The following is a 16,778-nucleotide window of genomic DNA, read 5'->3' as shown; positions in this document are numbered from 1 at the left end:
GCCCGTGCTCAGGAACAGCCCTCCACTGGGGTGCCAGAGGGATGGGAGGGGGTGCTCACTGTGCTCGATGGCCTCTCGGAAGAGCACCAGCTGCATGGGCACCACGGCAGGAGACAGATTGTACTCGCTAAGCGCCACCTCCATGGCCGCCTTCAGGGCCACCAGGTCCGTCAGGTCCTCATACACCTTGGGCTCCCTCATGAAGTCCCCTGGGCCAGGGGAGCAGGGCTCAGACCTCCGGGGCCAGCCCAGCCCTCCTCCCAGGCCCCCTCCCACACCCGCAGCGGCCACAGCGCCCACTCACCGAAGATGGGAGAGCGCTTGGTGGGGCACAGATTGTGAAACGTGAGGTCAAAGAAGTAGCCGAGCTTGTCGCTGATGATGCCCACGAAGGCCTCCATGTCTGCCGCATCCACCAGCCGGTCAGAGAAGACTCTATTGGAAGGGAGTGGGCTGAGCCCCAGGAGTGCAGGGCACAGGGCCCCGCGGCAGGGGCTGGGTGCCAGGCCCAGGAGGCCCGCAACTGGCGTCTGACGGGGGCATCTGTCCGGCCTCGAGAGGGGCACAGGCATCTCACCTGAAACACTCGTGGATCCAGAGCCGCGTGATGCTGGACTTGGTGTCGTGGAAGTCCTTATTGGCCCTGAGCATGCCCTGGAACACCTGCGGGAGGGGCATGGCCAGTGGGAGGGGCAGGACCCCCGGGCTGCAGCGGGAAGCCGGGGAGGCTGGGCTGCGAGGGCCCCGCGGGAGGGGAAGGCGGCTCACCTTGGAGATGTCCCGGAGGTTGAACAGGTAGTGGATCTTGGCGGGCGTGGGCAGGAAGCGCTGCACCACCGTGTTGTACACGTCCAAGGTGGCCTCGGTCACCACGTTGCCGATGGCCTTCACCTCCTCCTCAAAGTCCTGCAGCTTCTGGTTGATCATGGTGCCGAATATTCGGGTGATCTGCGACTCCTGGGGACAGGCCCTGACGCTCGCCTTCGCCGGCTTCTGGCCCGCCCGCCCCTCCCCGGGACCCCGGGGAGGCAGCTGGCTTTAGGGGGGCACCAAAACCCCCCCAAAGTCGAGAGCAATAAGGTGTTTGTGCGATATTCAAAAATCAGCGGATATGCATGACGAACGCACACCAACAGCTCACACAGGGATGGCCGTGGCCGTGCCTGCTGCCCGCGCCCCCGCCCTGGGCTGGGCCACCGCTCGGCACGCGCCCATCGCGTGCATTTATGTAAAACTGGGGTGTTTGAGCGTCCTCTATTTTTGGCATTAGCTGCTTTAAGATTGCATTCAGCTGTGCTTTATCTTGATTACTGAGGCTCTGGGGGCACCTCTGAGGGCCCCGCTCAGCTCCCCGAATCCGGGCGCTGCTCTCGGCTCTCAGCTGCAGGATCCACCTTCCTTTCGTCTATGCAGGCCCCCTGAGCTCTCTGCCCCCCACCGCGTGTCTCATTCCAAAAGCCCCAGCTACACTTGCCTCCTGCTGCCCTTGGGGCTCAGAAGCTAGGGCTCCCACAATAGTGGCCCCTGCCCTACGTGACAGCCCCCGCACGCACCTCTGCTCAGGGGTTCCCCCAGCCCTCCTTGATACGCCCGCTCAGTTCTCTGGGACGCGGTCGGTTTTGCCCCTTACAGCAACCCCCCCCCACCCTGCCGGCCCCATTGTGCCCTCACTGTGGGAAAGGTCATGTTGATGATGTTGAAGCGACCCTGGAGCCTGGGGGAGATGGCGGTCCGTCCGCCCCCGGGGGGGCCCATGGCGGCCATCAGGAACATGTCCTGGGGAGCAGAGACAGGGCGGGCTGGGACAGGTGGGAAAGGGACGAGACAGGGCACGGGAGTGGAGCGGAGGGAGTGGGGAGGGGGAGAGGGCCCGAGACAGAATGAGAAAGAGAAAGAACAAATGGAAATAAAGATGCAGGGAAGGTAGAACGGAAGGAAGGGATCGGGGCCGTTTCCTTGAGAATCAGCAAAGAGACGTGTTTGTTTTCATTTCATCGTGATCCATGTACCAAAACCAGAAAATACAGGTCAGTGCAAGAATGTTTTCTAGACTCTTCTTTTCCTTCTGCGTGTGTGTGTATGTGTGTGTGCACATCTGTTCTCTTTCCCAGAAACAGAAGAACGCACTGTTGGTCGAGTTTCTGGGGGCTGGGTGGACAGGCACCCCCGCAGCAAGGATAGTAGGGCTGCCGCCCGTCCATTTGGGAGAAAGAAACCACCAAGATGCTCAGAATCCTGTGGGTGCAGAGCCCGCCTGGAGGGAGATGCTGGGGGTATGCAGGGAGGTGGGACGGGAGTCAGGGACCCTGGGCACACGGGCCACTCTGGGAAGCGGCAGGGCTGGCATGAGAGCTGCGGACAGAGCGCGGTGGGGAGCACGGGCCAGAGGCACAAGATGCCGGCACGGGCTGTGTGGGTGCAGAGGAGTACAGGATGCCGGGGCTCTTTCCCGGGGTCCCTGGGGAGTAGGAGCTGAACCTCCAGGGCAGGGAGCGGCTTCTTGGGAGGCTTACTCGGATGTACTTGATGGTCTGCTTGGTGCGGTCGTACCAGAAGCCGTAGTCGATCCAAAGGCGGATCAGCTCCAGCGGGGGCTGGGACCCGAACATGTCCTTCGCGGGCATGTTCAGGTCGTCCATAAAGGTGATCATGCTCTTGCCCCCAAATGGGACGTAAACACCCTTGGTTCGCTTCTCCACCCGGCTCTCGATGATGCTCTGCACGTTGTTGGACGTGGTCTGGTGAACGGACACAGCATGAACGCGGGGCCTCGCAGGGAGAGACCCAGGGCCGGAGGGGCGGAGCCCCGGGCCCCGTGGCGCACCTGTGCGGACATGTTGACAATCAGCACTGACCACTGGCTGGAGGGCAGAGACTGTAGGACGCTCTGGGCGATGGACGTCTTCCCGGTCCCCACGGGACCCACCAGCAGGACGGGGTTCTGCCTGGCCACCAGGGCGCTCACCAGGTAGTTGTAGCGAACGGTGTCGACGGTGGGCACCATGATCTTATAGAAGGGGGAGCTGGGGAGGAAAGGGAGCCTTGGCCAAGGGCCTGGGCTGCTCCTTCTCGACCCGGCTTCCCCCTGCCTCCCTCACACATCCCCCTGAGGGGCCTGGAGATGGGGCATCCTGCCTCCTCCTTAGGGCCCTTGTCCCGGGCCCTCCAGATCGCACTCCCTCATTCCAGAGGCACCGCTGTCTGCAGCCCCCTACCCCACAGCTCACCTGCCTCTGGCCCCCTCCCAGCAAGCCCCGCCCCAGGCCCCACTCTCACTTGGGAGGGTAGCGCCAGCTCTTCGGGAGCTTGTCCTCAAACGACGTCCAGTTCCGCATCTTGGGGTCCACAAAGTACTCGTACACTGTGTCCTAAGGAGGGAAGGCGTGTGAGGCTGCCAAAGCCGGCGTCCGCTCCCCCCACAGGCGCAAGCGCTCACAGGCCCCCAGGAGAAGGATGGCCGAGTCGGCAGGTCCGAGGGTCCCCACCTTATTGGGAAAGGAGCCCTCAATCTCCCGGACGTAGCTGTCAATTCTCTTGCGTCCCTCCTCGTCCACGGACGCGCACACGGACCAGATCATGCTGAACACAAAGGTCATCTCCACCATGGAGACATAGTTTTCACTGTCCGCCGGGTTCACCTGGACGGACGACAAGGGAAGTAGCCTCCTCACATAGGAGATGGACGGGGCGGGGGGGCAATTCTGGCAGATGGCCACAAAAGCTTGGAGCTCGCCTCCCTCCCTGGCTCCGTTCGGGAAACCGTGTTGTTGTAGATGACCGTATATCTAAAACAGGGAGTTACACCCGAAACTTCTGCAGCTCAGCCATTGCCCCGAGTCTCGTCTCCGCTATGTTATAAAGACACGGCATTGGGGCACCCGGGGGGCTCTGTCGGTGAAGCGTCCGACTCTTGATTTCGGCTCAGGTCATCAGAGTCCTGAGATCGAGCCCCGCGTCAGGCTCTGCGCTCAGCGGGGAGTCTCTCTCTCCCTCTCTCTCCGCCCCCCCTACTTGCACTCCCTCTCAAATAAGTAAATAAGTAAATAAATAAAATCTTAGAAAAGAAGAAGAAGAGGAAGATGCCATAGAAGTGACGCAGCCACACCACATGGACCCTGAGCAAGGGCCAAGGGCGCTCACAGAGACCGGTCCAGGGGCGCTCACGGTGACTTCTCTGTAAGCGCAAAAAATCAGAGAAGACCCACATGTCCACCGATAGAGGGACGGAAAAATAATATGTCGTGTTCCACAGTGGGATAGTATCCAAGATTTAAAAAAAAGCAATGAAATTAATCTACACGCAGAGACACAGAACTCAAAACCATGCCACTGTTTAGTAAGCATATTGCGAATGTGGTACATAACAGGGCCATATTTTTTTTAAGGTTTTCATTTACTCATAACAGAGAGAGACACACTGAGAGAGGGGACACAGGCCGGGGGAGTGGGAAAGAGAGAAGCAGGCTTCCCACTGAGCAGGGAGCTCGATGTGGGGCTCGATCCCAGGACCCCAGGATCATGACCTGAGCCGAAGGCAGATGACGATAGACTGAGCCCCCCAGGCGCCCCCAGAATATGGGTTTTAAATACATTTTCTATGGCGACGTCTGGGCTCGCAGGCAAATACGTATTTAAAAGGTCTGTGATGGGGGTGCCTGGGGGGGTTCAGTTGGCGAAGCATCTGCCTTCAGCTCAGGTCATGATCCCAGAGTCCCCAGACTTGAGTCCCACTTTGGGCTCCCTGCTCGGCGGGGAGCCTGCTTCTCCCTCTGCCCCTCACCCCACTCTTGTGCGCACGCGCGCTCTCTCTCTCTCTAATAAATAAATAAAATGGTTTTTTTTAAAGGGGAATTAGATTCAACTATTACTTGTGTAATTAAACATGAAATTAAAAAATAATAATGAGATTTTACAGTGTACCGAGTTCATGGTAAACAGCATGTATATGTATTAAGCAAGCTGCACGCCCAACGTGGGGCCTGAACTCATGACCCAGAGATCAAGAGTCACATGCTCCGCCGACTGAGCCAGCCGGGCGCCCCCAGAAACAGCATGTCCAGGCTCCTGCTCTCAACTACCCCCGCCGAGGGCTTGTTGCAGGTGCCTTCAGCGGGGTGTGTGCGGCACACGGGGCTCTCGGCGACAGTGGCCCACAGGCGGCTAACTCAGCAGCGCTTGCCCCATCTCTCACCTGCCACACGAAACAGCCACAGGCCGGGAGCAGGGAGGTTCCGAATTAAGATGCTGAGAACCACAGATAACACGGCACACAGGATGCCGTCCGGTCCAGGATATCGGACTTGGGGTCAGCACAGTCCCCCATCACAAGTTGCAGGTGGGAAACAGTGCTGAGACTTGACTCTCTACCGTATTCAACGCAGAGGCCTTAGTCCGTCCTTCCAGCTTGCCCCAGGCGCTGCACACCTCCCCCCACTCCCGTCCCCTCCAGGCTCTGCCCCCCGCCCGCCTCCTCAACACCCGTGCACTGAGGCTATAGGACTGTCTTCGTCCCACACGTGACCTTGCAAGTTCATTTGCAGAGTTTCCACTTGCGTTGGCTCCGCCAGGAGCAACACACACTGTTAGAGACCGTCATCGTCCTGTAACTGCCTATGAACGGTTCGGTTATCTAGCAATGTCTTCAAAAACACTAGGAACCATTGCGGGGCAGAGGTTTAATCTCAACAGAAAAATATGCATGTCTGGTCCTCACTCCACAATTCTAAACTGAACAACAATTTTCTTAAGTACCAATCAATCTGCAAATTTCCTTTTTTCTTAAAATTTTTTAAAGATTTTATTTATTTATTTACTTGAGAGTGCGTGCCCACAAGCAGAGGGATGGGGACAGAGGGAGAAGCAGGCTCCCCACCGAGCAGAGAGCCTGACGACATGGGACTTGATCCCAGGACTCCGGGATCATGACCTGAGCCGAAGGCTCAACCTGAAAATTTCCAAAAACCTGTCATCAGATTAGACGGGGAGCTCCTTCCAGCAGAAATGGTATCCCATACCCTCCCATATACCAAAATTTAATAGATATTTTTCTAAAGGATGGAGAAACGAGGAACCAAATGAACAACCCTCAGGTCCCAAACAACGGTAGGAAATGAGAGCGAGGTTTCGCTGTGTGCAGTAAGCGACCGGGAGTCCTGAGTCTGGCATCCCGCCTCATGTGGACACGGGCCCGCACGGCTCCGTGGTCCATGAGACCTCCCCTCGGGGTCCCTGCTGCACTCACACCCGGGTTCAAACCGGGTCTCGGACACATGGCTGCGCTCGGGCTGTTCCCGCGAGGCTGCAGCCTCTCCCACCCCCGCACCCCGCGGCCGCCCTCACCCCGTTCTCCGGCGTGGCCAGGGCCGAGTAGAGCTTGCAGAGGGAGATGATGCCGCTGTACTCCGGGACGGCCACCAGCTCGGCGCAGTAGTCCTTCTTGAAGGCCAGCATCTTGCTAATGAACTTCTCGAACATGCGCTGCAGCGGCTCTGTCTCCGCCTGGAGTCCGGACAACAGGCTCTACCTCTGTGCTCCGCCCGCCCCAGGGCCCCGCCGCTGCTCCCCCGTCCACCCCGTACCTTCGGCCTCTTCTCCAGCCAGGACTGCACGTAGGGCTTCCAGCCCAGGTCGGCGTAGTCGGTGTAGACCATCCCGCAGCGGGACACGGTGGCGGGAGACGCCACGGCCAAGTTCTCCACTTCGAACAGGAGGGACACCTGGGGAGACACTCGGTCAGGGCTCCGTCTTTCCCGCCACCCAGCCTCCACGGGGAGAAACACGCAGCCCCCGATGTCCCCCAAGTGCCTCTATCCGAGCATTGAGCGTGGCACGACGTGCCAAGACGAAGGTCTACAAAGGACTTGCTTTTTTACAAAGAATTTAGGGCTTATTCGAGGTGAAGCTTCCAGAAAACCCCCCTCTGGCTCGCACTGAGTGGATGAGAAAGGGGGCGTCGCAGCCCATGAATCCAGGCCGGGAGGAGGGGGAAGGAGGCCAGGGAGGTGCGGGAGGGCTGACTCCTGTGCACAGGGCTTCCCTTCCCACGGTTCCTCCCCACACCCACGGTTTACCTGGCCTTCTTCCCTGGGACACAGGTCTCCCTGAATCCGGCGCCCTCCTCCTCCCCTCTCCCGCTGGAGCTCCTCGTCTGGGGTGCCCTGGCCCCCTCCCTGACCCTCCCCGCAGGGTCATACCTGCTCAGGCATCGCGATGCGCTCCCCATTGATGAGGGTCAGGACTTTGTTGTCGTCCATGACCGAGTTCATGCTCTCGATCCACAGCGTGTCCACGGGGCCGTCGAAAAGGATCCACTTCTCATCCGGCTTCTCGTCTTGGTAGGAGGAGGATGGTCAGGAAGCTAGAACCTTCTCCCCAGACCACCCCTCATCCTCCGCTCCTCAGAGAGGCGAGCACACTCCAGCCTGGCATTTTCCTCCCAAGTGGGGTCTTTCCGCCCCCGGACTGCTGGGGTTCCCTCCCCGTGACGCGGCACCTGCACATGCTGTCCGCATGACGCTGGACAGGATGCCGTCTGTCCACTCGTTCGTGTTGAGGTCATACTCCCCGTACAGCTCCCCCAGGGACAAAGCCTTCGGGTTCAAGGGGAACTCCTAAAAGGGACACAGAGATCTCGGCTTATACCCAGGTCAGCCCCGTTCCCAGATGTCCGGACTTGCCCTCGGTCTCCGGTCTCTCCCCGGTCCCCTTGGGCTGAGCCCCACCCTCCTGGCCAGCACTGCCCGCCTGCGCTGCGGTCTCTGGCAGGCGTGTCCCCGTCCCCAGTCCGCACCCTGACCATGTTGAAGCTGGGCTCTCCGGCGCGGCACAGCGAGGACAGGGAGGCCTGGAGGATACGCCACGAGGTGGTCTTGCCGCTGCCTGTGCAGCCCACGATCATGGTGGAGTGGCGCGAGTTCTTGGTCTCGTACAGCTGGATGACCTTGGTGAGGGTGAACGGTGTGCTCTGCAGGCCCATGTCGCGGATCTCCTGCTCGATGGTGTCCCGCAGCTGAGAGGGGCGGTAGATGGCGGGAGGCCTGTAAGCCCCGCCACCGTGGCACCCGGGGCCCCCCTACCCTGGCCATCGCTCACTCAGGAGCCCGCTGGCCGCTGCAGAGCTGCGAGGCTGGGCTCTGGGGTCAGCCAGCCAGGGACCCTGAGGCAGGGACTGCTCTGGGCCTCAATGTCCTCATCTGCTAAGTGGGCGCAGCGAGGGCGCTTTCCTCGGCAGGCTAGCTTGTGATCTCCCCTCCCCCCACTGGCCCAAGAATTCTCCTTTTCTCTCTAGCGATGTATTTGCAAAGACATATTTTTAGCTAATGTTTTATGGGTTTCAAGGGAGAAGGATCATTCCGGGTATCTGAACCACCACTCCCCCAGAGAAGAAAATTCTTGTAGCATTTTCTAGAATTTCTAGAACTTCCTAGAATCCTCCTGCCCACCCTTCCTATGCCACTGCTCTGACACGGCAGCAGGGGCTGGTGGGTATAAAAAAGGCAAGAAGGGCTCTGAGGGCACCAGAGAGGCAGAGGCCAGCCGCGCCGGGGGTGGTGGGATTGCGGCCAGAGAGTGGAGTGTTTGAATAGGTCTAGGTCGTTCCGTAGACAAGGAGGCCCAGAGAGGGCAGCGGACCCCGAAACAGTCACAGCTCGTGGACAGCAGGACAAGGCCCAGAAGCCGAGCGCCAGGTCCACAAGCACACAGGTGAGGTCGGCGGGAGGGGCGAGGGCGAGCACCTTGCCGTAGTCGATGGTGGGCAGCTCGACGTTGGGGAACAGGTCTTGCACGATGGCATTGAAGAGCGGCACGTCGACAGAGGTGAGCTTGGCGATGTTCATGTCTCGCATTGAGAGCAGCAAAACCTGGCCAGGAAACGAGGGGCTCTCTGGCCTGAGGAGGGGGGCCCTGGGCACCCACTCGGCCCCCCTTCCTGTCCAAAGGGTTGAGCGGCAGGGGGCAAGAACAGTGCAGACGTCCAAGCGAGGCGACGCAGGGGACAGGCGACGCAGTGGACAGGCGACGCAGGGGACAGGTGACGCAGGGACGGGCTGCGGGGTGGGGATCCCAGTCTGGGGAGAGGAGCTGGAAAGCGTCAGTGCAGGTGGTATGACCAGGGACCCTGGAGGTCAGGCCCAAGGGCCGTGTCGCGATCTACCTCTTCGTCGGACAGGTCCGGCTGCACGCGACGCTTCCTGCCCGCATAGCGCAGGAGGGAGGTGAGGGCACGCAGGCCGAAGTCGTAGTGGTCCTGTCGGGACAGCTGCTGCACAGCCAGCGAGTACAGCGTGTACACCTTCTTGGCCAGAATCTGGGGAAGGAAAACCGAGGAGGAAACCGCGGCCTCACGCGGGGACAGCGACAGACGCACGCAGCGGGGCCCCGGGCCTCCAGCAGGCCAGGCTGGGCTCTGGGGACAGTCCTAACAGAAGACTTTGGGAATGGTGCTGCCGCGGATTGGGGACCTCCCAGGGGCGGGGGAGGGGGGCTCCACACCCTCCTGACCGCAGCCCGCCTCCCTTGGAGATGCCTCTGTCTGGGGACTCATCCCGGAAGGGACGTCAGAGCATTGGTGACATACCTTGCAGTTGCCAAAGCCCTCCCCGAAGAGGATGATCTCCGCGATGAGAGTGGAATCGGGCACCACCATGGCGATGGGCCGGAACATGGATTTCAGGTTATCTGGCAGCTCTGTGCGGCCGGCATAGCCTGCAAGACAGCACCGTCTGTGTAGAACCCAGGCCGGTCCCCGAGGACCCCTACCCATTCGCAGCCCCATTTTCCCCAACCCCGGTTCACTCTTTCCTGGTCTCCCCGCAGACCCTTCCCCCAGCTGTTCCCGGGGAATTGTAATGACACAGCCCGGGCCCTGCGTGCTGGTGAGAGTCCCTGTGCCTGCACACGGGACGGCGGACACACCAGGACCTGGGGCCGGCCTAGCCGGAGAAGATGGCGGAGTACCCCAAAGGACACAGGGCACATACAGACACACAGAGGTTACGGCAAGACCTCTTCCCCTTCTCCCAGAAAGCTGGGTGTTTGTCCTTCCCTCTCCAGGCACCGTCATTCACCGCCCTCCCCTTGGGCTGAACCCACTGGCCTGGAAGGGGGAGCAGGCAGACAGCGAGCTGCCCTGGACACGCCCGTCCCCGTACCCGGGTTCATGGTGATGAAGATCCCACAGGACCACACCAGGTTTATTTCAAAGCCCTCGAAGTAGAAGCGGGTGAGGCTGGCGGCCAGGGCGGACAGGATGGACAGGATCTGCTGGGCCACCACGGACAGCACCTCTATGTTGATGCGGTTAAACTCGTCAAAGCAGCCCCAGGCGCCGGTCTGTGGGGGGGCAGAGTTTTGGGGGGCCAGAGAAGCACCGTCCCCTCCAGCGGGGAGCCCCGAGGGGCCGGGTTGGGCAGCCCTGCCTGATATGTCCCGGCAGGTGTGGCGGTCTCCAGAGCTCGAGTGCTGTCTGGGCGGGTTGGCGGGGCAGGGAACCCCAGGGGCAGTCCTGGCCCAAAGCTTTCCAGCCGACAGGACAACCTCAGGGACAACCTCAGGGATGGCTGGAGCCAGCACGCACTGGGAAGAGACCCTGGGGAGGGAACTGGTGAGCCCGGAGGCCTGTGCCTGGGACGGGTATGTACACGTGCATGACCTCGTTGAGCCCTTACGTCATCTCCTAAGTTTCCAAACAAGCAAAAATGAACTCGAGCGGAGCTCGGGGAGGTGCAGGGGTTTCCACAGTCGTGAACACTGAGGGCAGGGAGTGCTGTACACTACACAAAGCTGGGGACCGGACCGGGGTTCAGCTGACCTTCCGGGACCGGGAAGGGGTGGCGGGGCGGGGGGACAGACCTGGGCCAGGCCTGAGTACATCCTGCCCATGGACTTGTAGTCTAGGCCCTCGGAGCAGTTGACCACGATGACATATATGCCGAGGGCCTTGCCCAGGTCCTTGACGGTCTCCGTCTTCCCCGTGCCCGCCGGGCCTTTGGGGGAGCCCCCCCGGTGCAGGTGCAGGGCCGTGGTCAGGGTCATGTAACACCTGAGGATCGAGGGCAGGATGCCAGTCGGACTCCTGCGAGTGCGCCCCCCCACCCGCCCAGCAGCTGCTGCTCCCCAGGCCACCACCCTGTCACTGCGTCAGCCACCTGTCGGTCAGCGGGGTGATGACCAGCCGGCCAGAGTTCCCCAAGTACTCGTAGCTGTACCGGAACTGTGTGTTGGTCTGGTGGATCAAGCAGTCGTCCAGATCCTAGAGCAACAGCACAGAGGAAGGGAGAGACGGGCTTGGAGGAGGAGCTTGGGGGGTTGGGGGTTGGGGGTGACTGGGAGGCTGCAGTTACGAGACCAGGGTTCCGTCCGGACCGTGAAGGGAAGGGCCTACAGCCCACGCAGAAGGTGATATTCGGGCTGCACAAATGCCCGCGGCCTTCCTGGGCCCGATCAGCTGCCCCCGCGGTGAGCTGTCCTGCCTCGGGAGACGGGACAGGACCGAGAGCAGAACCAGGCCTAGGGACCGCAGCGCCAGGAGGGTGTGGGTGGCAGCGTGGGCCGGGCACCTTGTCCCAGTAGAAGCGCAGCTGGCTGAGCCAGTCAAAGGAGCTGACGTCCATGAGGCCGGCCTTGTACAGCTTCTCCAGCACGTCCCGCGCGTGGACTTCTATGGTCACCAGCGCCACGATTTTCAGCCGCATGATTTTGGTCAGGCTCCCCCTGATGGCTTCCGAGTACTTGTTCAGGACGGACACCTGCGGGACAGGGGGCGGCGGGGAAGAGCAGGGCGGGGGCGAGGCCGGCACAGCTCGACGGCGCCTCACCCAGCTTCCAGCCCCGGGCCCATCCCAGCCCCCCGCAACTCCGGACCCCCAGCCCTTCCAGGCCCCCCGGATTTGCCTCGCAGGACTCCCACCACAAAACACCATCGCCGTGGCCCTGACCCGGACCCCAGAGTGTCCCTCCAAGGCCCCCCAGGCCCGCCGCACACTTGGAGGGCCCCCCACCTGCTTCTTCTTCATGACCTTGAGGATTTTCTTGTCTCCTCGCTCCTTCGCCGTCAGCAGGCACTTGGTGACGTCGGCTGTCCACTGGATCTGACTGGCCGTGATCACCACCTGGGCCCACGCAGAGGCTGTATCCTCGGGCCTCGCTCGCAGCCCAGCCCCCAAGGCCCAGCCTCTTCTCGGCCCCGGGCGCCAGGGCCCTCTCAGCGGGCTCGCTCTGCCCTGCAGGGGGGGCTCGGGCCTACGGGCAGGAGCTAAGGGTCCAGTCTGCAAAGCAGCAAGGCCTTCGCCCAGAACAGGGGCAAGAGGCCTGCGTCTGGCGACACTCGAGATTCTGTCCTGACCTTTGCGGCTCCCTCCCACCCCTTCCATGCTCCCTCGTCTCCACTGACCCTGGCTCACCTGGCCAGCCCACTCCTTCACCCACTTGTCCCTCTTGTTAAGAAACTTCTTGAGGGTCAGGCGACAGTTCCGGAGCAGGTCCCGCAGGGTTACCCTCATGGTCCGTTCCACATCACCAAGCCAGGACTGGGGGGGAGGAGGGGACAGGGCCGGACGGCCGGGCCTCAGGGCCAGAGACAAGCGTCCCCAGAGGGCAGGGGCTTCGGGAGTAGGTCTCTGGGACTTTGGGCCCCGGGGGACGAGCTGGAGCTGGGCGGCAGCTGGCTTGGGTCCCAGAGGGAAACGGAGGTGAGGGGGCAGACGGTCTGCTTTTCAGCGTCAGGGGACAGGGTGGGGGTTCAGCGACGGTAGGAGGGTCCCTTCGTGGAGGTGCTCTCCCCTCACAGAGCCAAGCACACTTTCCAAGGGGAAGAAGAATAAGCTCGGCTCTTAGACCCTCACCACTACTCACCTCCACAGGCCCCTCCAGAAGGACGGGGTGGAGGAAGTCAATGTACTCGCCGTCACCCGAGAACATTCCCACGGCTTCCCACTTGCTGCCAGGTCCCCCAACCTGCAAAAACAGGGAGCTGGGAGCGGTCTGGCCCGCCTGCCCCTCCAAGCCACCTAGAGGCCCCCGGGCTCTTCAAGGGGAGTCTCCTCTACTCTCCCCTGACCCCAATATTACCAACTCCGAGCAGTTCTATCCCAGATAATCCAGAAGCATTCATGCCCCCCTCCTGCTGGGAGGCCACGGTCCCCTCCAAGGCCCCCAAATCCCTTGACACTGCCATCCCCCCCTGCCCTTCATCCCAGCCCAGCCGGCTCAGCTGACCTTCTGCATTCTCAGCAATTTGATGTTGTCGAAGCACTTTTTGAGGTGCGGCTGCACGGCCTCTGGGTTGCGGGACTGGCCCAGAATCTCCAGGAGGTCATCGTTGGACAGGAAGTAGAAGCGGGGGAAGACGTGGCGCTTGGTCTCCAGGTACATGTCCAGAGACTTCTGAATGTCCTCCAGAATCATGTTCATTTGTGTCAGCGTGTCCAGGAGGCCTGGGAGAGGACAGCCAAGGACACTTGAGGACACTTCACCGGAGTGGCTCTGAGCATGCGACTCTACCCGCAGTACCAGCTCGCGGACGTCGGGGTACATCTTGCCCTAACGGTGGCTGGAAGCCGAGAAGTGTCCCAAAATCACTCTACCACGCCTAGTCTCTTCCTAGTTCATCACAAGGGCCCGTCACACACAGGTGCGCATATTGTACGACATGCGTTCGGCATACGGGATTCCACTAATACGACCACGTCTCACCTCCCTTAGGTCCTAGATGGTCCCATTCCTGCAGCTCTGCCAGCCACCCCAAGAGCTTCTGGGAGGGAGAGACGGCTCTGTGCACACACACCCCACATGTGCAATTCTTAGACGTAAACACAGGTCATGTGCACACATTGTGAGGGGACTGTGAGCACGGGCAGGGGGTGTCGGTATCCCCCAAGGTGCAGGGAAAAAAGCACTGGACAGAGGGACAGACCACGGCCAGGCAGAGTCTGCTCACCCACGAACCAGCAGGTCCACTATGCTTGCCTCCTTGTGGGTACGACGCTAGCGCCGTCCGCCTCAGAACTGCCTGAGGTACCGCGTACAGTGGATTCCTGGTGACAGGTTCCCAATCATCTCAGTGTCCTCCCAGTCTTGGTTTTGCTGGTTTAGTCCCCTGTTTCCCCCGCTTCTAGCTTCTGAGGAGAATGTGGAAGCCCTGGAATCTGACGCGATCCTTGCGTCCTCAAGGACAGAGTCCACGGGCCGCCGTGCCTCCGGGTGCTGACCCGGTAGCCATGGGCGAGACGGATTTGGTTTCTGTGTTCCCCAAATGGGTGTGCATTTCGATGGCTTTGCTTAGAATGTGTTCCAAAATGTAATTTTGCCAATGATCAACAAACGCATGCTGTCCCTCAACTTTGCATACCTTCTGACACATTTTATCAGAATAATTAAAATGTCTTTTTAGCACATACCCCAAGGTTCTTGGGAAAATGAGGAACCTTTAGTTGGCCCAAGACAAAACAAGGAAGTCGGCCGCATGGCCCCCAGACACAGCTCTTCTCCTCAGGATCCCCCTCTCGGTGCCCGGTGCCAGACCTCACTTAACCAGGCTTTCTCCGTGTACGTCTCCGTCCCACCCCCTCACCCCACCCTACTACCCTCTACTCCTCCCGAGTATTTATGGATTTGTGGGGTTTCGTTCACTGAACTGTTCACGCTCAGAAGAGGCAATGGTGATGGCGGGAGGGCCAGGCGCAATGGCCCTTTGATAAATGAAGCCCATGGCTATGACCTCACGCACTCCACGCCCACCGAGCCCCCATCGGGATGAGAGCGAGCGCACGGAGCCGACAGACCTGGGCGGTGCGTGCTCTGCAGAGCGTTGCTGTCCCTGCTCATCTGGTCCATGATGGACTTCCAGCTGCTGTTGACCTGGTCAAACAGGGCTGACTCATTGGGTAGCTGCTTACGGATGTCCTCTCCGATGAAGATGTTCTGGGGGGCCAAGAAGTGGGGCGAGAGGCTGTTTCTCACGTGCGCCCCACGCTCTGCTCCCCACTCCCAGACCAGGAACAGCAGCCGAGGACAAGAGAAGGAGCATCAGAACCAAAGGGCGAAATGCCCACGTTCTGGAAGGAAAGTTGGGGTCGGGAGGCCAGACCCCCAGGTCTGAGAAGAGAAACGGAAGGAAAACAGGACTTTCAAGGAGGGAAGTGACTGGGACGGGTCATCACTATTACGCTCGGGGCCCAAAGGAAGGAGGACTTGAGAGGTGGGGAAACGCAGCTGAGAAGAGGACCGAGATGTAGGTCGTGTGCCAAGAAAGGAGCCAGAGTGGGTCCTGACCTCTAGGTACATCCACTGGCGCTGCACTGTCAGCACCATCTCCACGACCTCCAGGATGAGGGAGAGGCAGCGCTCCCAGTGGTCCACTTCCTTCTCAAAGGCCTTGACAAAACGGGACGCCTTCATGGTAGACAAAGCCACCTGGTTATCTTCCAGGGCCTGGAATATCTCCTCTGTGCCTCTGGGGTGGAAAGCATCAAAATTCCAGTCCATCCCCGTCTGCCAGACCTCAGGAGGGCCTGCAGCCCAGGGCGCACAGCCCACCGCCCCCCGTGCCCTGAAGCCATCTTTACCGGAGTCGGTGATGGCCCTTGTCCTTATAGGGGACAATGTCCAGCTGGATCACGTTCCAAGTCTTGGCAATGTTCTGTAACGCCTGTGGAGAGAGACCAGGGGACAGAACCATCCAGTATTCGGTCCCCAAAGGGACCAGAACTCGGGAGGGGCCATGGGATGCTGAAAAGCTAGCCGGGGCATGGAGAGGGGGCAGGAGGGGACTCTGACGCACCAACTCTATGGCCAGCTCTTTGGTCGCTGACGCAGAGATCTCCCCGATTTTCTCCACATGCTGGTCCATCCCGAGGTCCACGATCTGCTCCAAGGTGAAGCTCTCAGATTCCTGATCAAATTCCCGTTGGATCTCATCCCTGACCTGATCCCAGTGCCTGCAGCCCGGGACAGAAGGTCAGACCATGAGGCCAGACACCAGGGTGCCCTGGTAAGTGTTTGCGTCGACGAGCAGGCTTCCTCTCCCCAACTGGAACAGGGTGAGTCCGTATGTGTATCAATATTATTCATTAAATAGGCCCTAAGATGCCCCCCCACTGGGCACTGCAGGGAGTTCAGAGGGAGGGACTGACTCTGGAGAGGGGGTTCAGACCGACCGCTGCAGGTCTACGGTGGACAGATTGCGCACGGGGCCAGCGCCGGGCCCGCAGAGCTCATCCAACTCACACGCCCACGATCAGAGAGGAGCCCCGGGTCCCCTGAACCCGAGGGGGTCAGACAACTGAAGCGGGTAAAGTGGTCAGGTGACACTCAGCCACGGGACACGTGAGGGCAAACCTGCCGGAAACCCTGTCCGGGACGCAACGCGGAAGAAGTGAAATCCCTTCCTTCTGAATGCATGACCATTACACCATTTAGAGAAGAGCACATCGCGTCCTCCACAGCCCCGAAGGCCTCCTCTCCAACCACGTGGCAGAGTCCACGCACATCAAGAGAGTAAACTTGCAGAAGAAAATTACAGAGTATTAGAGGGAAGTACGGAGAGAATGCCGGTTGAACTCGGGGCGGGGGTCTTCTTAGGCGAAGCCCAGAATCACAGACCAGGAAGGAAGAAGGGGATACTTTCGGCGAAATCAGAATAAAACCTCTTGGGGCGTCCGGGGTGGCTCAGTCAGTTAAGTGTCCGACTCTTGGTTTGGGGCTCAGATCGTGATCTCAGGGTCCTGAGATCAAGCCCCGTGTCAGTCTCCGAGCTCAGGGCAGAGTCTGCTTGACATTCT

The 16,778-nt window shown here is 60.4% G+C and overlaps 1 protein-coding gene across 2 annotated transcripts in view; it reads right to left on the bottom strand.

The window, feature by feature from the left end:
• The window catches only part of LOC111161163 (dynein axonemal heavy chain 2), a 77,179-nt gene that overhangs the window by 25,504 nt on the left and 34,897 nt on the right, over nt 1-16,778 (bottom strand). The window contains exons 26-54 of one of the 2 annotated variants that reach the window (XM_022524700.1): nt 15,779-15,935; nt 15,564-15,646; nt 15,271-15,451; nt 14,781-14,919; nt 13,216-13,433; nt 12,853-12,954; nt 12,402-12,527; nt 12,000-12,110; nt 11,559-11,747; nt 11,148-11,251; nt 10,852-11,041; nt 10,152-10,332; nt 9,578-9,705; nt 9,155-9,307; nt 8,736-8,861; nt 7,790-8,008; nt 7,493-7,610; nt 7,194-7,330; nt 6,579-6,716; nt 6,340-6,498; nt 3,486-3,638; nt 3,277-3,368; nt 2,825-3,023; nt 2,514-2,738; nt 1,672-1,776; nt 769-1,008; nt 578-663; nt 305-435; nt 60-209 (exon numbers count right to left, since the gene is read on the bottom strand). In XM_022524700.1, coding sequence (XP_022380408.1) covers nt 60-209; nt 305-435; nt 578-663; nt 769-1,008; nt 1,672-1,776; nt 2,514-2,738; nt 2,825-3,023; nt 3,277-3,368; nt 3,486-3,638; nt 6,340-6,498; nt 6,579-6,716; nt 7,194-7,330; nt 7,493-7,610; nt 7,790-8,008; nt 8,736-8,861; nt 9,155-9,307; nt 9,578-9,705; nt 10,152-10,332; nt 10,852-11,041; nt 11,148-11,251; nt 11,559-11,747; nt 12,000-12,110; nt 12,402-12,527; nt 12,853-12,954; nt 13,216-13,433; nt 14,781-14,919; nt 15,271-15,451; nt 15,564-15,646; nt 15,779-15,935 — 4,340 coding nt within the window. The remainder of the gene's footprint in view (nt 1-59; nt 210-304; nt 436-577; nt 664-768; nt 1,009-1,671; nt 1,777-2,513; nt 2,739-2,824; nt 3,024-3,276; nt 3,369-3,485; nt 3,639-6,339; nt 6,499-6,578; nt 6,717-7,193; nt 7,331-7,492; nt 7,611-7,789; nt 8,009-8,735; nt 8,862-9,154; nt 9,308-9,577; nt 9,706-10,151; nt 10,333-10,851; nt 11,042-11,147; nt 11,252-11,558; nt 11,748-11,999; nt 12,111-12,401; nt 12,528-12,852; nt 12,955-13,215; nt 13,434-14,780; nt 14,920-15,270; nt 15,452-15,563; nt 15,647-15,778; nt 15,936-16,778) is intronic. The other variant, XM_022524701.1, reaches the window with a different exon arrangement.

The sequence above is a fragment of the Enhydra lutris genome, unplaced genomic scaffold, assembly GCF_002288905.1.
Source record: "Enhydra lutris kenyoni isolate GAN:26980312 unplaced genomic scaffold, ASM228890v2 scaffoldscaffold82, whole genome shotgun sequence".
Taxonomy (NCBI): Eukaryota; Metazoa; Chordata; class Mammalia; order Carnivora; family Mustelidae; genus Enhydra; species Enhydra lutris.
The sequence above is the reverse complement of the archived record's forward strand: the minus strand, read 5'-3'. Positions and strand labels throughout refer to the sequence as shown.